Here is a 20,861-nt window from a genome sequence, read left to right on the forward strand (position 1 = left end):
CTGGCCAGTGTCAAGTGAGTGGTTCAGGCAGCCTGCGCCTAAGGATTTCAGAGAAGCAAAAGCCAAACATGGGATCAGATGCCAGGACAACGGGCTAAAAGAAGGCAGAGCTTAAGAAACGTCGGTCACAGGGAATGGAGAGGCAGGGCCAGGTCAGAGAGAATATGAGCCAAGGGGTAAAGGCAGAAATTGGTCTAGACATGGAAATTCAGTGGGTCTTGGGTGACAGATGTGGTTGGTCCAAACGGGCAGTGGAGCCTTGGGTCTAGGTAGTGGAGGGCTCTGAAGGTCAGGCTAAGCAGTATAGTCTCTATACTAAAGGCAACAGTGAGTCAGGGACGAGAATACATAATTAAATATATATACATACATCTATATCTGTATCTATCTATATTTAGACAGTTGTGTTTTGATTTTTGATCATTCTGCTGGCTTAAAGGGAAAAAGGAAGAACTGGATCTGCATATGTAGAGAGATGAGTAGGTCTACCAACAGCCGGAACTCAGCCCAGGCTCACAATAACCAAGGCGCATGCCAGATAGTCATCTCAAATGTCACCTTCATTAAGATGCCTTTCCTAGTTCCTTCACTTGGGAATAAACCGTTCTTTCTGTGATCTCACAGCCATTAATGATGCCAACAATAGTCACTGCTAACACTGATTATGTTCTTGCTATGTCAGCAGCACTGAACTAACATTTCTCCTGGCGTAGGGGAGCTTGCTAACTTGCCCAAGATGACACAGTGAGAGTGGTTGAGCTTGGCCACAAACCCTGGCCATCTAGTCTCCAGAGACTGCTTTTAACCACTCGCTCTGAAAGGGACTCAGCTCTGGGCTGGGAATCATATTAATTAAAATTTATTCAATGCATATTGTGTTCCAGGCTCTCTTCTAAGTTCTTTTCATGTTTCAACTTGTTTAATCCTCACAAATACCTATCACGTGGGTAGTTACTTATTCCCATTGTAAATATGAAGAAACGGTGAAGTAGAGAAATTAACTTAAGAAAGGCCACAGGATCTAGTCCGGAAAGGTTAACTCCAGGCCCTTGCCCCTTGGACTTCAGCATGCTGCCAGCCAATGCTTGAGGACCTTGCGTCTATTCCTTCTAGAGCTCTGTGGCTGGCTGTTTGCATGCCCATCTCTCTCTCTCCATGGTGCTGTGGGCTTCTCATGGATGAGACCAAACCTAGGATCCCTGCCTTTGCCCATCCCATCTGTTCCAAGAGAAGATGCTCAGGAAATGACTGCAGAGTGAATGAGAATTCCAGGAAGCCTGTACCCAACATGGCGTCAGTGGGCCGCACTGGTGCTGAGATATTCCCAAGGCCTCATGGGGGCGCTTGTCTCTCAGGGCACTGTTAAGATTTTCCCTCAGTAAATGTAGATAATGCTGCCTGTGGGGAAACTAAGCTCTTAGTCAACCTTGAAGTAGACATTTCTTTCAAAGGATACAAGGATGTGTAACTTGGACTTTCAGGTTGTGAGAGTTGGAAGAGGCCTGAAGGATCATTTCATCCATTCCTTTTCTTTTACAGAAGGTAAAACAGAGGCTTGGAGAACAAAGGACTTGTTGAAGACCACAGAGCTAACAGAATTCTGTCTCACCTCCCAATCCGGTGCTCTCTGCTAGGTCAGGGCTCCATGGAACCTAGGGGATCTGTGGAGCCCCTAACTGCACTCATGGGAGTGAGTGGGAGGTCAGCAAAAAGGAAGGAAGCTCTGGGTTCCTCATTCTTGCTTCAACAGTCAGTTCTACTTTTTATCTATTTCACATCTTGGGATTCCTCCTAGGAGTTTTTTTTGACTAGATGCCCTTTGGCTGAAAATTAAATGTTTTAAAACCACTATTGCAGTATACAATGTGCACGCTTTTTTTTTTTTTTTTCCCTAATTTCCAAAGTACTGTACTCTTTTGATCCTCACATTAGGCAAATAGAACAAACAGGTTTAGAATTATTTTCCATGTTTTACAGAAGAGAAAATGAGTCATGGGGGATTCAAATACTCTTATCTATAATATACAGGTTATATAGCAGATTAGTGGCAAGACATAGAATGCAGGTCTCAATGGACCTCAAAGCTTGGGTTATTTAAATAAAATCAAAAAACTTGAGAGGCTGTCTACCAAATACAATGATTGTCATTCTTTCCCCATAGATGATGCTAAGGAGTTTTCCCTTCCTCCCTCTAGAGCCCCTCACTCCTCACCCTTCTTCCTTTCTCTTTCTTTCTCTCTTTCTGTCTCTTTCCCTCATTCTCTTTCTTCCCTCCCTCTCCATAATTAGTCCACAGGTTTAGCTGTTGCTACTCAAACTGTACAGACATTGTGTAGAGGAAGATACTTGCCTTTGACACGGAACTAATGCCTCTAAAACTCACATTGTATTAATAGGTGTTATTTTTAAGAAGAGGGGGCTCGGTGATCAAGAGAACTGTCTCTGCACCAGTAAGGTTTAAAAGCTAGGCTTTTGATACTATTAACCATATGGCTTTGGGCCAGTTCCCTGACCCTGTGAGCCTTGGTTCTTAGTCTGCAGAATGGATTTAAGCTTGCTGGGATGATTAAATGTGTTATTGTATGTAAAGCACTTAGTACAATACCTGGTTCATAATAAATTTTTAGTAAAGGAAAAAATGATATTCATTAGAGTAATACCTAGTTGAAGGTTAACAGGTTTCTAAACTACAAGACATTTCAGCATCTTCAATTCACTATTAAACATGACCAGTCTCCAAAACAAGGATCTATTATGCAGCATTTCCCAAACTCACTTGACCGTGGAACCCTTCTTTTGACACAGCATGTCTTCAGATAAGTGGTCAAAAAAAAAAAAATCCCACAAAAATACTGCTCTAAAATCTCAAGTTCGTTTGACAAAAGATTGGAGGGGGAATAAGACTAGTAAGACTAGTGCACAGACCATATTTATATGGTTTATAAAGAGACTTAAATTATAAGGATGGTGACCCTTCCAAGCCAGTATCATAGAATAACCATTAAATTGGGATCTATCAAAAATATTGTATAGCTAGGCTTATATATAGTTTCTTTCATAGCAAAAGCTTGTAGAATAGTTAAATATTGTAAACAGTTTTCTTTTATTCTTAACCCTCTTTGTAGGGAAATAAAACATAATATCACCATGGCCAGTAAAGACAGAGCAATGCCAAAACCTAGCTTGCATCTCACATGAGCTTGTAGACTGAAAAGTCTAGTTCCGTTTGTTGAAAGAAAGCTGGCAGAGTTTTGAAAAGACATTTTTCTGAGATGAAGGCATGTTTCCCTTTCTCTGGGAAATGGGTTGAATTATTATACAGCACTTTGATTCTCTACCGAAGATATACAGGAACTTTGATTCTATCTGAAAGCGAATTAGAGCTAGTAGTTGATAAAGATTGGGGCCCGCCATTCAAGAGAGGATTTAAACAATCCTGACAGGGAGAGATCTTCCCTGGGGGCCAGTTATAATTTTTGATCTCCAGATCTCCATCTACCTCTAAAGATTGTTTGAATGTAGGAAATGAGTCTAGATGATAGATGAGATTTTTTTTTAGTGGATGAAGTCTAAAAAGGAGATGGTCATAGAACTGTAAATTCAATTGATCTACCTTGCACAGTCATCAAACTGAATTTATACATTTGTATCTCTAGGCTGTCTCTGAAGCCACAGCCAATGACCTCCAAAAATGAGATCCATTATAATCAATTTTTAAAACTAAGTTGCCTATGGTGGCAAAGACAGCTAAGTGATCACCAAAGATTCATGTTCATCTTTCACAATGTAGATGTGTGAAGTGGCTGCTCAGTCAGGGACTCAAGAAGAGGTTTGAGTCTCTATAAACCTGAGACTCAGTTTGAGCCCTCAGCCCTCAAATTGGTCACCGGGTGAACAAGAAATAAACATCTATAGTGGCAAAAAGCTGAGATTTCAGAGTTTAACTAGTACAATAGTTAGGGTTTCCTTAACTAACACACTTAAAAACTTGAACTTAATAAATTTATGTGACTTTATCTGGGTTCGGCTAGAGATGTTAATTCATTAAAACTGCTGGCATTGTTTTTCTTATTTGCTGTCAAGATCTGTGGAAATAAGGGACAGAATAGTATGCTCCCTGATTTCCCAGTGACATTTGATAAACTGCCCATTCATTTAATAATTAACCATGTATTTGCCTGTATTTACTATGTGTCAACACACTATAGGCACTAAGGATATAAGAAAACAGATACAGCCCCTGTTACTGGAGAGCTGATATTCTAGTGGCAAGGAGGTGGAGAGGAGGAGAGAAAGAGAATACATATCTAGGCCAGGAGCTGGCAAATTTTTCCTGATAGGAAATATTTCAGGCTCTATGGGCCATTTTGTCTCTGGCACAACTATTCAACTTTGCTGATGTAGTGCAAAAGCAGCTATAGACAATATGTAAACAAATGAGCCTGGCTATGTCCCAATAAAACTTTATGTTTAGACACTGAAATTTGAATTTCATATAATTTTTCATATGTATATTTCATATAATAGTTCATGACATAGTCTTCCTTTGATTTTTTTCTGTCATTTTAAAATGTAAAAACACTTCTTAGTGCACAGGCCCTACTAAAACAGGTGGAATTTGGCCTGTGAGCCATAGTTAGTGTTCTGGTTTGGATGCATTATGTCCCCCAAAAGGCCATGTTTCTTAATGAAATCTTGTGGGGGCAGATGTATTAGTGTTGATTAGGTTGGAACCTTTGGATTAGGTTGTTTCCATGGACATGTGACCCACCCAACTGTGGGTAATACCTTTGACTATATTATTTCCATGGACGTGTGGCCCCACCCATTCAGCATAGGTCTTAATTAAATCACTGGAGTCCTATAATAGCCAGACAGAAGGAGCTCGGTGCTGCAGCTTAGACAGACTTCTTGGAGATGGCTGTTGAAAGCTGACTTTTGCTGAAACTTTGCTCCAGAGAAGCAAGAGAGGACAAACACCCCAAAAGCAATATTTTGAAGAACACACAGGAACTGAGAGAGGAGATGGAACACAACCTGGGATCAGCAGATGCTAGCTACATGCCTTCCCAGCTAACAGGTTTTCTGGACACCATTGGTTTTCCTTTGATGAAAGTATACTTGTGTTGATGCCTTAATTTGGACCTTTTCCTGGCTTTCAGACTGCAAATTTGTAACCAAATAAACCCCCTTTATAAAAGCCAATCCATTTCTGGTATTTTGCATAACAGCAGCATTAGCAAACTGGAACACTTAGCGTGCTGACTTCTAATCTAGACCAATAAAACAGCCAGAAAATATTAGAAGGGATAAGCACTTTGAAAAAACAAAGCAGGACAATGAGACTGTGTGGTCAGGGAAGGCCTCTCAGAGTTGACTTCACTTGAACTGAGACCTGAATGACAAGAAGAAACACACGGCATGAAGATACCATGATGGACAATGCCAAGTAAAGGAACGGCAACTGCCAATGCCAGGAGGAAAGTGTGAAATTTGCTCAAGGAGCAGGAAGATATCCATGTAACAGCAGCATAATGAGCAAGAGAAAGAGGGTCAAAGACTGATATTAGAAGGAAGCAGTGTCTAGGGTTTTAAAGGCCAAGGTAGGGGGTTACGTTTTATTATACGTACCGTGGGAAGCCAGTGTAAAGTTTTAAGCAGAGGAGCAACATGATCTGATATATATTCATACAGGGTCAAGAACATAACTGGCAGGACTAGTTACTGATAAAGAGACTACTGAATGAGTCTAGGCAGGCATAGAAGGTGGCTTAGGCTCTGAGGTCGGCGGTGGAAATGGAAAGAAGTGCTGGAGTGAGTTTATATCTTCGAGCTATACCATGATTTGGTTTGTCCCCAAATGGATGACAAACGTTTAAAGAAAAACTTCCCAAAGAACTGATGGAATGGAGGACCGTGAAATCTTTGGGTCTTTAGAAGATACCTTCTGGTGTCTTTCCTGCCATGTCTTTCCTTTCCAGTTACATACAGGGTAAGAACTGGGGATAACCAACTCGGGGCAGCAGGCTAAACTCAGATTGAAATGAGAACTACACGCCTTCAACCAGGCCCCCAAACAGCTACCTGACCAATGGTTACAGGCAAAGACAAATCACTGTGCTGGTCCCTCGAAAGATGTTAGAATTTTCTCTACACTTTTCTTTTGGGCAGACTGTATATTGGAATTGGATGAAGCGTTTTATTTACATAGAGATTCTAGATCAGTATCCCATGGTGAAGTGGTATCTCTGAATGGGGTTTCCCAAGGATTCAGCTGTGATAGAAGCAGTGCCAGTCCTGGCATGTGAAGCTCCTAAACTTTATGACAGCCAGTGGATGGTTGCTTAGAGCACACATTAAAGTGGGATATCAGATTGGATCCAGATACCTAGAGTGCGCGTGTTGGCACACCAGTGGGCAGGATATAGGTCTAAAGGCCGGGAGAATTTCCCTGAGGCCCCAAATCAGAAAGAAGCCACCCCTCTTTATTATACACATCAGGTAAGGCCATGTAATGTTCACTGAAACAAGCACAATTAGGTCACCCTGGAATCTGAGAAATTGCTTTTCTAGGAGACTGATTGAGTAAAAGGTCTGAAGCCACAGATGTGGAAGGATTGATTTTCTTAAAGTCAGACCCCCTATAAACAAAGGATGCTTAAGCCTACATTCTAAGAAAGGATTTAGTTATTGGAAAGTAAGTTTAAAAACATCCTTGGGATCTGAAAAATAAAGGACAACCATTTGCTTGTGGATTTTAAGGTTTGCTTGCTATTTCTGGTGGCTGATTTATCCATTCCATGGGCTTGCACAGCTTGATTCATGCAAATCCAAGACTGACTTAAAATCTCCATGGCTTATAGAAGGGAGTTTAAACAAACAAACAAATAAATGAAAACACGGACTGAATGCCCATCACACTCCAGGTGTTACATTTCTGAAGAATCCCTCCCTACAGGCCATGGGGGTAATTTATACCTGAAAGCAACACTGGGAGGTAAAGTGGTATTACCCCCCTTTTAGAGATAACAGGGATCCGGAGAAGCTAAATAATTTGTTCAAGTTCACATGTGTATTAAGGAATGAAACAGAGACTCAAATCTTGGCCTCTTTGTCTTTAAAGCCAGAGCCTTTAGCCATAGTGCCAGTGTTTCTTGCTAGACCACTTACAGCATCGTGAACTTCTAGGTTAGGGGGAGGCTTTTAAAATGTGCAGATTCCTGGGCCTCATGGCTGTTCTCCAAAGGTCCAATGGCTAGGATCCAGGAATCTGCATTTTTAAATGAGGCTCCAAATAATTCTTCTATTCCCTGAAGTTTGAGGACCACTAATCCTGCTATAGTACTTCAACTTCAGAGAAGTTCTTGATGAAGAACAAATCTTGAGGTGATGAGGAGGCAGCCAACAGTTTCTCGGTAAGGTTTAGGGTCAACTCAAAAGGCTGGGGATCCTGCTCCTGGGAGTAATCATTGGGAAGGGTCACACCAAAGGGCAGCCAATTGACACAGGTCATTTCTCCTCCTCCAAGTGGAAGCCAAGGTCCAGCCAGGCACAGGGACAATGTGATTGGCGAGAGGAGACTGATTAAAAAAGCTATAACGTGGCATTGATACTCATGGTGTCAGAGCTGAGAGGAATCAGGGATTGTGTAGTCCAACCCCTCTCACTTATTTTACAGATGGGACAACAAAAACCCAGAGGGGCTCTGAGACATGCCCAAGGCCACACAGTCAGGCAGTGGCAGGCGTCGAAGTCTCCCAGCATCAATTTTTCCTTGTTGCATCACCACTCATGTCCCCAATATATCCAGTCTAACATTAATGTGTAGAAAATAATCTCGCTTTATATTAAACCACCCCCTACTACTGGGGCAAAATAAAGGATTAGATCCAATTTTTGACTTTGACAAACACACATCTGCTCATACATAGTATAGAATTGCCAATTTGTTCCACCGGAGCGTAGTAATAATCTTTTTTTTCTCTCTCTCTCTGAGGATTCTGAGGGACTGCTGGCCCACAGTCCACAATTTACTATCTAGGAGAAACCTACTTGCGTGCTCAAAGACTTACAAAAAGAGCTGTGACATCCATGTTTTCATCTGCAAGGCAGGGGTAACATCACTCCTTCCCCCTCAGACTCTGAAAGGAAGATGGCCTGGGGAGGAAGCTGCATATCTGGTGCTTTTTCAGGGGCAGCAAAATTCCATGAGCTGCCCTCCTCCCCACCCCAATCAGCAGAAGTGTCCTGATTATGTCACTCTGTTCCACTCAACTATGGCAGCAGTCACAGCAGAATCGGCATGGACTGGAGAGTGAGGGGCCTGAATTCAGGAGTCCATTCAATCAGACCTCACCATGAGGCCCGAGGCAACCTTGAGACCTGTGTGCCTTGGTTTATCCATCTAGAAAAGGGGAGTTATATCACCAAGGCTGACATCATCATCACCACGCTAAAGAACACAGGGCTTTCAAAGGGATCGAAGAATCCTATTAGTGTTTTCCAGACTTTGGCCACATACACCTCATTTCCTTGACATTCACCACTGCCGTGAACGTTCACTAACACAGGTAAGGTGACAACAAGACCATGTGCTACTGCTTCCGAGATCTGCCCCCATTTTACAGATGTGGAAATGGAGGATTAGAAGGGTTAAGTCACCTAGCACATGCCCTCTTTACCAGCAGGAATCGGAAGGAATGGGGAAATGACAAAAATGACTTGGACTATTCCTGGATGAGCCTCACTTGTGATGAAGACATGATTTAGCTCCCAGAGAGAATGCCCTTTTATAATCACTGTGTCAAGGGTTGGCTGAAAGTGGCTCTGCTCCAAGTGGCTAGATGCATAGCCAAATAGGTGGCTCTTCCTTGGCACCCACTGGAAGTTAAGACAGGTGTGGCTGCTTACTGATATGTACCTAGGGTGGGGTGGGGACTGGGCCCTGGGAGCCCTCAGGGTGCTCACTGTCTAGGAATGAGCATGGGATGTGTGCAAATAGCCACAGCAAGAAGGTGAGTGTGATAATGTCCTGGTGGAGTCAAAAGTGCTGTGGGAACACGAGAGGACAAGAGAGAGCTTCTAATGGCTGGGAAGCCTCAGTGAATGAGGAGCCATTTAAACTTGGCCTCTGTGGTAGGTGGAAGAATGCCCCCCACCCCCCTAAGTGTCCACACCCTAATCCCTGGAACCAGTGAGCACCTTACCTTACATAACAAAAGGAACTTTACAAATGTATTAAGGTTAAGGATCTGGAGATGGGGAAAGTATCCTAGATTACCCAGGTGGGCCCAATTTAATTATATGAGTCCTTAAAAGTGGAATATCTTTCCCAATCGTGGACACAGAGAGAAATTGTGATGACAAGAGAATGGCCAGAGAGCTGGGATATTGCTGGCTTTGAAGATGAGGAAGGGGCCACGAGCCAAAGAATGTGGGCAGCCTCTGGAAGCTGGAAAGGGCAGGGGATTGATAGCCCCCTAGAGTCTCCAGAAAGGAATGCAGCCTGGCCCATCCCGTAGTTTTAGCCCAGTGAGACCAGGTCAGACTTGTGACCTTCAGAACTCAGTAATAGATATGTGTTGTTTTAAGCCACTAAGTTTGTGGTACTGTTATAGCAGCAATAGAGAATGAATATAGCCTTCATGAATGGGATGAGTTGAGATGGACCGTGAAGTAAAGGGTGGAATCCCTGGCAAGAAAGCAGAGATGATAGGCCTAAGGGTGTAGGGGGGAAATATGCAGCAGAGGTGTCCAATAGACCTTTCTGTGATGATAGAAATATTCTACATTTATCTGTGCTAATGTGGTAACCACTAGCCACATATGGCTACTGAGCACTTGAAATGTGGCTCGTGTAACTGAAGAGCTGACTTTTAAATTTTTTTAAATTTAAACTACTTTAACGTTAAATTTAAATCATTACCTCTGGCTAATGGTTACTGTATTTACCAGGCCAGGCGGAGAGAGTATTAAGTCTGAGAGATTAAAAGACCTGACCTTCAATGTGCCAGGCCCAGCACTCAGAACTTCTGCACATACATATTCGATCATTTGATCCTCTCAGTGATGCTATGAGGTTGGTATTATTATGGTGATCCCATTTGCTAGATGAGGCACAAAGAAGTGAGTAAATTGCCCAGGATCACAAACTAGTGAGTGGTGGTGCCAGTTTCACATTCCAGGTTTTTAGAGCCAATACCTTGACCCGCAGCACTCTCCTGGCTCTAGGCAATTCTAACAAAGGCAATTCTCTGTCCACTCTACTGCACCATCACAAGGCATCGGAATGTGACAAAGGCCACACACAGGGATGTAGAGGCTGCCATGAGGTGTAACAAGGGATGTAGGGGAAGGCACACTAGAGAGGGACATTTAATCTGAGAGCTGAAGGCTGAAGAGGGATTGGCCAGGCCAAAGGAGACAGTGGTGGGGTGGGGAGTCCCAGAAAGAGGGAACATGGGTGACAGTCCCATGGTGAGATAGAACAGTGGGGACTCAAAGAAGTGAAGGACAATCAGAGTGACTTAATTGGACAGGAGAAAGAAGCAGGTGGCAAGGGTTAAGATCGGAGAAACTTGCAGAGGCCAAAGCACATTAGGGTCCAGTAGAATTCTAAATGCTATTCCAAAGATTTGAATATAATGGCAAGGATTTTAATATACATATAAATATGTGTTCTATACTATACAAGCATATGTATTTTTCACTCTTTTCTGTATGGAAAATGGGCTGGATGTGACCAAGTGTGGATTAGAAGATGGTTAATCTTATTAATAATCATTATCATTCTTACGTTCTTACTTCAGGATCCTTCAGGAACAGCAGTGCTATTTTATCTACATGTATTACTTTATATTTTCAAACTGCTTTCCTATCCTTTGGCTCTTCACAAGCATCCTGAGACAGAGTTAGAGATTTTATCTCCATTCTGTAGATGAGCGAATTGATTCTCAGAGAACAGAACTTACTCGCTCAAAGTCCCAGCTGGTCAGTGGCAGAGCTGAGTCTAGAACCCCTATCACCCGAGTTACTTCGAAGAGATCCAGTCTGGGAAAGGTGTGTGCACAGGGCCCTTAGTACCAGCCAGAGCCTCAGGTCAGCCCCTCCTCCCTGCAGAATGGAAGCAAAGGTGGCCCTTACCTTTCTGATGCCATCATGCTTCATTTCAATCACATGAAGGGTATAGTTGGTCCTACGTCCTTTCTCATTAAACTGCACATTTCCTGTCAAGCCTTCAAACCGCACCTGGAAAACAAAACCAAGTGGTGGAACAATGAATTTGGAGTTGCAATTCACATGTGCTGGTTGGTTTGCTTGCTTTTCCAGCTGAAGTAAAAATGGAGAACCCGAGGATGTCCATGGGATGAAATCTTGGAGCAGCACGAATGCTGAGACCATTCCTCCCCAGCTGGTGGCAGCATCACTATTGGAGCACTGTCCTCTTTCCCCCTGAACTGGGATCCACCCTGAACTTCTTTCCCCGCATTGTTTCAGCCAACACTAATGATGAATCAGAGTAGATACATTATGAGTCTCTGTGCCATCCCTAATCAAACACCGTCTTCACCAGTACCACCTCTCAGACACACACCTTCAGATAAAGAAAAGGCTAAGAAATGGCCAACCAAGGAAAACGAACTGCTGTGCCATCACTGGTAAGTCAGGAGAAGACCCAGGACGAGAAACTGGACTTACGATGCCTTGCAGTATGCATTTTTAATAACTTATTAAAAATAATTAGAGCACTTGCAGGTTTACAGAAAAATTATGCATATAGTATAGAGTTCCCTTATCCCCCCACCCTCACATTTGATTGGGATTGCACTGAATGTACATAAATAGTTTTGCGTAGAGTTGACATCTTAACAATATTTAGACTTCCAATCCATGAAAACAGAGTATCCTTCCATTTATTTAGGTCTTCTTTAATTTCTTGCATCAATGTGTTGTAGTTTTCCATGTATACGTCCTTTACAAACTTGGTTAAATTTATTCCTAGATATTTGATTCTTCTAGTTTCTATTGCATGTGGATTTTTCTTCTTGATTTCCTCTTCAGAGTGCTCATTACTACTGTATTGAAACACCACTGATTTTTTCAGGTTGATCTTGTACCCCACCACTTTGCTGAATTCGTTTATTAGCTCTAGTAGTTTTGATGAAAATTTTCCAGGATTTTCTACATATTGGACCATGTCATCTGCAAGCAGAGAAAGTTTCAATTCTTCCTTTCCAATTGTAATGCATTTTATTTATTTTTCTTGACTAATTGCACTGACTAGAACTCCTTGTACAATGTTGAATAGTAGTGGTGACAGTAGTCATTCATTTCTTGTTCCTGATCTTATGGATAAATCTTTCAGTGTCCTTCACCACTGACTGTGGTCTTAGTGGTGGGTTTTCATATATGTCCTTTATCATGTTAAGCATGATTTCTTTTATTCTTACTTTTCTGAGAGTTTTTATCCAGTGAAGGTGTTGGATTTGGTCAAGTGCCTTTTCTGTGTCAAATGAGATGATAATGCGGCTTTTTCCCCTTCATTGTATTAATGTGATGTATTACTTTAATTGATTTTCCTACATTGAACCACCATTGCATACTTGGGATAAATCCCACTTGATTATGGTGCTGCTGGGTTTGGTTTGTTAGTATTTTGTTGAGGATTTTTATTTCTATATTTATAAAGGACATTGATCTATAATTTTTTTTCTTGTGGTATCCTTATCGGTCTTTTGTATTAGGGTGATGCTGGCTTCATAGAATGAGTTAGGAAGTGTTCCCACCTCTTCAATTTTTTGAGCGAGTTTGAGCAGTATTAGTGTTAATTCTTCTTGGAATGTCTGGTAAAATTCCCCAGTAATGCCATTGGTTCCATGCTTTTCTTTGTTGGGAGGTTTTTGATTATTGAGTCAGTCAATCACTTTTCCTATTATTGGTTTCCTGAGAGTTCTTCTTGAGTCAGTATAGGTAGTTTGTGAGTTTCTAGGGATTTATCCATTTCATCTAGGTTATCTAAATTTTTAGCATGTAATTGTTTTTAGCACTTCTTCTAATCATTTTTATTTTTGTGGGTCAGTAGTAATGCCTGCCTTTCAGTTCTGATTTTAATTATTTGCATCCTCTCCCTTTTTTTGTCAGTTTAGGTAAAAGTTTGTTGATTTTATTTATGTTTTCAAAGAACCAACTTTGGTTTCATTGATTCTCTCAATTGGTTTTTTATTCTCTATTTCATTTATTTATCTCTTATCTTTATTTCCTTCTTTCTGCTTGCTTCAGGTTCAGTTTGCTCTTTTTTTTTCCCCTAGGTTCTCCAGTTACAAGGTTAGGTTTCTGATTTGAGATCATCATTTGTTCTTTGATGTAAGAATTTAGAGCTATACATTTTCCTCACTGCACTGTGTTTCCTGCATCCCATTGGTTTTGGTATGTTGTATTTTCATTTTCATTCACTTCAAGATATGGCCTAATTTCCCTTGTGATTTCCTCTTTGACCTATCAGTTGCTAGAGAATGTGTTTAATTTCCACATATTTGTGAATTTTCCAGTTTACCCTTTGTTACTGAATTCTAGTTTCATTCCATTATGGTCAGAGAAGATATTTTATATGATTTCAATATTTTTAAATTTATTGAGACTTGTTTTGTGACCTACCACATGCTCTACTTTGGAAAATGGCCTATCTACACTAGAGAAGAATTTGTATTCTGCTGCTGTTGGGTAAAGTGTTCTGTATGTGTCTGTTAGGTCTAGTTGGTTTATAGCATTTTTAAGTCTTCTGTTTCCTTACTGATCTTCTGTCCAGATGTTTGACCATCCTTACTGATCTTCTGACCAGATGTTTGACCATTAATGAAAGTAGTGTATTGACATGTCCTACTATTAACATAGAACCATCTTTTTCTCCCTTCATATCTGTCAGTATTTGCTTAGTATATTTTGAGGAGCTGATGTTAGGTGATATATATATTTATAATTGTTATCTCTTCTTGTTTAATTAACCCCTTTTTCAGTATATAGTGTCCTTTGTCCCTTGTAAAAAATGTTTACTTAAAGTCTACTTTATCTGATATTTCAGCTACCTAAGCTCTTCTTTGGTTACTATTTGCATGGAATATTTTTTTTCCCATCCTTTCACTTTAAGCCTACTTGTGTCTTTGAATTTGAGTCTCCTGTAAACAGCATGTAGTTGGGTGATGCTCTTTTATCCATTTTGCTAAACTCTGTCTTTTGTAGGAGAGTTTCATCTATTTACATCTAAAACTGCTGATAATTCATGACTTTCTTCTGCCATGTTACTATTTAGTCTTTATAAATCTTATATCTTTTGTGTCCTTCAATTCTTCCATTATTGCTGACTTTCATATTTATTAAATTTCTTTAAGGCAAACTATTTTGAGCCCCTTCTCATTTCTTTTTGTGTGTATTTTTTCAGATATTTTATTCGTGGTTACCATGGGGCTTAAATTTAACATTAAATCTATTACAATCACTGAATATGTTTTCTTTGTTCCTTTGTGAATTCAGGGAATAAAATACCTGTGAATCTAACTTCACACCCACTAGGATGGCTATTATTAAAAGACAGAAAATAACAAGTTTTGGCAAGGATGTAGAGAACTTGGAACCCAAGTAATGCACTCTCACCAGTGCATTACTGGTGAGAATGTAAAATGGTGCATCCACTGTGGAAAACAGTTGGGTGGCACCTCAAAAACAAGAAAATTGCTATATGACTTGGCAATTCCACTCCAGGGTATATACCCTAAAGAACCAAACACAGGGGCTCAGACAGACACTTGTACATCAATATTCATAGCAGCAGCATTATAGCTGCCAAAAGGTGGAAACAACCCAAGTGTACATCAAAAGATGAATGGTAAACAAAGTGTGGTGTATACATGCAATGCAATATTATTTAGTCATGAAAAGCGATGAAATTCTAAAGGATGCTATAACATGGATGAACTTTGAAAACATTATACTAAGTGACATAAGCTATATATAAAAGGGCAAATATTGTATGATTCCACTTACATGAAGTATCTAGGATAAGAAAATTCATAGAGACAGAAAATAGATAAGAGCTTACCAGGGGATGAGAAGGGGGAAGTATGGGGAATTACTGCTTAATGAGTACAGAGTTTCTGGTTAGACTGATGAAAAACTTTTGGTACTGGATGGTGGTGATGGTAGTACAGTATTGTATATGTAATAAATGCCACTTAAAATGGCAAGTCTTATGTTATACATGTTACCACAATACATTTTTTTAAACAAGGAATAACATTATTTTAATTATAAAATTAGCAGAAAACCCCACAAAACACAAAAAACAAAGCCTGGGAATCTAATGACCGAAATTGGGAGACCTGGAGTTGAGCTCAGCTTTCCCCTTCACATACAAGTGGCCTTGGATGATTCACTTCTCTAAGCCTCCAGTTTCCAAAATTTCTGCCCCATCTAATGACAGCAAATGTGAAAGTGCTGTGAAAATTTTAAAGCACCTGAGGGAAACTTCTACTTATCAGTATGTGTAGGGTTTTAAACAGGTCTAATTTGGTTAAAATAAAGTTGGTCTTGGAACCTCAACATATGCTGCATGGAATTTCACTCCACAAATGGGTCAAATCAAACTTTTGCGGCCTCATATTTCAAGTTTGTATTAAAGGTCAAATGATCCACGTGGGGCTCCAAAACCTTTAAGGCTGAAACTGCTGCTCTATAGGTGACCAATAAAACTCACCTGAGCCCACCCTCAAACTGAGAATGAGATTAGCTGAACATCATCAGCTCAAAGATAAGAAACCACATTCTCAGGTCCCACTTGCCTAAGTCCGGTGGGATCCCACTTGCCTAAAGAGAGTCTCCACCTGTTACCAATACAAATCTAGCCCTGTAATCCAGTACAGTTTATTTTTCTCCCTTCATATAGCTTAAAAGGAAGCCTTGCAGGGATTTCTATTTTTCTGACAATCACCAGCTCCTCTGCCTTCAGAGGTATAAGAATTGCTGGGGTGTGAGTATTTGAGAGTGAGAGAGTGCGCGACTGTGTGTGTGTGTGTGTGTGTGTGTGTGCGCGCGTGTGTGTGCAGCTGATCTGAGGCTGACCCTCTCACCACCTTCTGGTTTGAAGTCTCAGTGGGGAGACCATGACAGGCCCAGAGTACTGAGACAATTATACAACAAGCTCTTTACTTTCTCAGATAAAATCTGGAGGAATTCCCAGCTCTGGAAAAGTCTGGCTGTCTTTGCCTTCAGAGAGAAAACAAAGCACGGATCCTGCTACACAGAATAAAAGAAGGGAGCAATTCCAGCCTGGCGGCAACTTCACCTTCTTCTGACCTTGACCTGGCTTTAGCTCTCTTACTAGTTCAGGTTCAGGATAGAGCTGCTAGGCCAGTGGATGCCAGTCTAAGTCACATTAAGTCCTTGAGGACACTGAAAGCTCTTACTGTCTAGTTGGGGAAGCCAAGGCTTATACACATTGAGATCAATCACAGTATCAGAGAAATGGAAACCAACACTGGGTAATGGCAGAGCAAGGAGAGGTCAAGAGAATGGCTCAGCCCCAAACCATTTCTTGGGGAAAGTCAGGGTCTGAGTCAGAGGATGGAGTTTCTCAGAAACTTCTATCTTATGCAGATCTTGAAACTGTCCTAATCCATCAGGGCTGAGCCTATCTAGGGCCCTTATCTTCCACCTCTGCCACAGGGTGACTGGGGTCAGACTGATGGGAGTCAGGCGTTTCTCCTCAGTTCCTGGATCTCCCACCACTATCCTGGCACCTGACAGCTCCCTCGGTGAAAGATGGAGAATGAGACTTCCTGTAATTGGTACTAGTTGCCAGTTCAGAGTGCTGCCAATGGGATGCTGAACCATAAATTTGCCTTCCTGCCTAGTGGCAGGAGAATGCTGGTTCATGTTTCTGCTACTTGAGCTGTCAACCCTGACAATGCCCCTCCTATATTGGATCCTTAAAAAGCAGCCTGGAGGGAAGCAGATTAGCTGTTGGGGACCCAGGTCTTTTATAACCTCTGCAGCTTCAGGTAGATCCTTCTTCTTGGGCTCTCCTCTTGTGTGCTTCACTAGGTGTAGGGATCACAGCCTACGGTTAGGTTCCAGATGGGCCACATCCCAGTTATTCTAGCCGCAGCATGGTTCAGGACATCTCTGAGATTCCACTTTCCCACCTGAACATGGCTCTATCTCATGTCACTGCCCTGAGTTTCAAAGAAGCTTATATATTACCCTATTTTGATTTGAGCTTCATGCCAAGTCAGTAAGGGAGACGGTACTAAGAGGATTAGGCCCATTTAGGAGATGAGGAAATCAAGGCCCAGAAAAATTGAGCAATTAGTCCAAGATACCCCAGAGAGTGCTTGGTAGAAGGATGATTGGAATCCAGCTCTTCTCTCCCTAAATCCCTAACAGATCAGCAAGATGCCCACAAACACTCACCTGCACCCTCGCTCTAGTTGGCTGGTATCATTTACATCTTCACCCCAGATCCTCAAACCCAAATCACTCTTTGTTCAAACCCATCCTTTAAGGCTTCTGTGACCTCCCATCTTGGTTTGCTTGGTACAGTTCCACTCCACATCTATTGTTTTTGGAATAATTGATAATTGCTTTCCCTTTTACTCTTAAGTGTCCCAGTTTGAATATGGGACCCTAATATGATCACCCTAATGTAGTGGATTTAATTGTGCACCCAAGTTTGGACATGTTCTTGGTCTTGATCTGCATTCTGGGGGGTGTGGACCTGTTGTAATGGGATCTCTTGAAGATGTTACTTCAGTGAAGGTGTGGCCCAACTGAATCAGGCTGGGCTTTAACCTGGATGACTGGAGCCCTTTATAAACAGCATGCAATTCAGACCAAGAGAGAGAAAGCTATGGGGAGCAGCCAGAAGCTGGAAGTCAGCAGAACCCAGGAGAGAAATGAGAAAATGCCACCATGTGCATTGCCATGTGACAGAAAGCCAAGGATCCCCAAAGATTGCAAGCCAGCCAGAAGATATTGACCCTTGGAGGAAGCAAGCCTTTTAGCTTCTGAAACTGTGAGCCAATGAATTTGTGTTAAGTCAACCCATTGTATGGTACTTGTTTTAGCAGCTAGGAAAAAGTATGCCCTATTTAAGACCCAGTCCATCCTTGCAGACAGCCTTGTTCAGTGCACATTTCTCCACAATGGCATCTGCTCTAACTTTTCCCAGCACCAAGAGCCTACGTTATTCAGCCCTTAATCCACACCTTTCTAGCTATGTTTTCTCACGAGCTTGTCTTGCCTTCAAAACTGGATTTTGAATCCTGAAAGGCAGGGACTGTGTTTTATGTTTCAGTTGCCCACCCTACCCCAGACTTCACCTAGCAAAGGCTGGACATGCTTTTCCTTCAGTAGACTTGATTATTGGCTGACACTGCAGAAGCAAAGACTGTGAGGGATGATCACTATTTAGGGCAGGTCTTAATGTGAGGTCCAGGAGTGTCTATGGTTGCCCAGACTCCTAGTGATGCAGCCATATGTGTGTGTGTGTGTGTGTGTGTGTGTGTGTGTGTGTGTGTGTGTGTGTGTGTGTGTGTGTGTGTGTGTGTGTGTGTGTGTACATATATAGATGGGTATTTTGGGGGTGGCAGGTGTCTAATTCTTATCATCACATCCTCAAAGAACTTATGACCTCCAATGCTAAGAACCTGACTTGGGGTGCTAGCTAGGTCTTTTCTGACAGTCAGAAGCAGAGATATAGGCACCCTTTGGGTATTTGCTATCTCCTTCCTGTAGTACTGGGCTTCCAGGATGTGGGCTCGTAAATATTCTGAATGGTTCCCTGGATGTCAGGCAGGGAGCAGGCCGGAGGGCTGATTATCTTCACTGGGTTGATGGGGAAATTACAGAGGCATGGGAAAGTGGGGGGGGACCATGGATATTATCCATGGCCATGTGCTGCTGCAGGCTGTGTCATAGCTCTTGGCATCTCTCTTGAATGGTTGGGACTTTGAGCTTCAGAGCACAGCGTTTAAATACAGAGTGAGGCAGCAAGTAGCTGTGGGTTTGAGTCCAAGTTTCACCACTAACTAGCTGTGTAATTTTGGGAAGCATTTTAAACTCTCGGAAGCACCTTTTCTCCATTGTAAAGCACAATTAATAAAACTACCTACCTGGGATAGCTTTGAGTTATGTACCCTAGAAAAAAATAATTTTATCTTAATGCATTCCTATGGGTGTGGACCCATTGTAACTAGGACCTTTTGATGAGATTACTTCAGTAATTTCCCAATGAATAGGATGGGCCTTATTCCTGTTACTGGAGGCCTCATAGAGAAGGCCACAAATAGAAGCCACAAGGATAGCCAGAAGCTGGAAGTCAACAGAACCCAGAAGAGTAAAGAGAAGATGCTGGATATGCACTGCCATGTGACAGAAAAGCCAAGGACCCAGAATTGCTGACAGCCAACCCCAGAATGCCGCAGTCTTTGGAGAGAAAGCATCACGTCGCTGATGCTTGAATTTTGGACTTTATCTGGACTCAAAACTCTAAGCCAATAAATTCCCATTTTTTAAGCCAACCCATTACATGGTATTTGTTTTAGCAACCAGAAAACTAAAGCACTACCTCAGAGACTTATCATGTGGGTTCAATGAAACAATGCCTAATTAAAGCACAGGAAGCCCTTGGCACTTCATAGCTATTAATACCATGATTTTTAGGATATGACTTCCCAATAAACTACCCCTCCAGCTAGGTGGTGGTAAGGCTCCATCCCAGCTCTGATACACGCAGTACCACACGTCCACTCCTACCCTGCCTCCTGATTGCCAGTGGTCAGAGCATCAGGGGCCCGAGGCCCAGGTCTGGGTCCCAAGGACTGGACATCATCAGGATTTACCCAGCCCATCATGGGCAGAGTTGCTCCCTGGTGGCATGGCTAGTTCAAGAGACGGAACCAGAAGTGAATTCCTGGACAGTGGCCACGACTGTGTGTGGAAGGCTCCAGGGGTCAATGCTTACTGGCAAAGGCCCCTGGGGCCATAGGACAGGCCTGGGGCAGGAAGAGAGGTCTGCATGGGGTCAGATCCAGCCTCTGCTGCTGAATTGCTGCTTGACCCTGGATGAGTCACTGCCCACACTGGGTCTACTGACTCATTTATAAAATGAGGGAAAGTCGGACTTGCTTTTCTCTAAGATCCCTTTTAGCAATAAATTCTTTGGTTTCTAGGTACTTAACAAAGATTTGAAAAGGAATCGGTTTGAACAGCTGATCTTAGGGACCAAATGTTCTGTTTTCTGGAAGACTAGTTTTTGTTCTCCCCATCTGAGTTTCTTGAGTTTCTTTCCTTCTCTTATGTTCCCTGGTGCTTGGCCTAAGGCCAGAGTATACCGTAGGCTCTCAGGAGCAACTGACTGGTTGCCTGAAAGGCAGGCAGACACGTCTTGACTCTAAGACAAATTAAAAGAGGCTCTTTTACACTATAACAACCATGTCTTCTCAAACCCGACTGAGGGCAGAAGCAGAAGAATGAGTGTAGATTACAAGAAAGACATGGGTTAGACCAAAAGAAAAAAAATAAACACTTAGAATATTTAGAGCCAGTTGACAACTGGGAGTGTGTGGTTGTTTGGAACTGTGTGTGCCCCAGAAAATCATGTTCTTAAAGCTAATCCATTCCTGTGGGTATAAACCTGTTATAAGTAGGACTTTTGATTAGGTTTCTTCAGTTAACGTGTGTCCCAGGGCGTGTCTTAATCCTCTTGCTGGAGCCCTTTATAAATGGGATGAAGACAGACAGAGTGAGTGAGTGAGAGAGCAAGAGAGCATGCCATGGAAGCAAGAAGCTGGAAGCAAGGAAACCTGGGAGAG

General features: G+C 42.1%; 1 protein-coding gene across 2 annotated transcripts in view; it reads right to left on the bottom strand.

Annotated features, from left to right (window-relative positions):
• GRIA1 (glutamate ionotropic receptor AMPA type subunit 1) overlaps positions 1-20,861 on the bottom strand; it is a 344,465-nt gene that overhangs the window by 128,447 nt on the left and 195,157 nt on the right. For both annotated transcript variants that reach the window (XM_037798914.1, XM_037798912.1), the window contains exon 8: positions 11,143-11,247. In XM_037798914.1, coding sequence (XP_037654842.1) covers positions 11,143-11,247 — 105 coding nt within the window. The remainder of the gene's footprint in view (positions 1-11,142; positions 11,248-20,861) is intronic.

Source organism: Choloepus didactylus, chromosome 11 (assembly GCF_015220235.1).
Source record: "Choloepus didactylus isolate mChoDid1 chromosome 11, mChoDid1.pri, whole genome shotgun sequence".
NCBI lineage: Eukaryota > Metazoa > Chordata > Mammalia > Pilosa > Megalonychidae > Choloepus > Choloepus didactylus.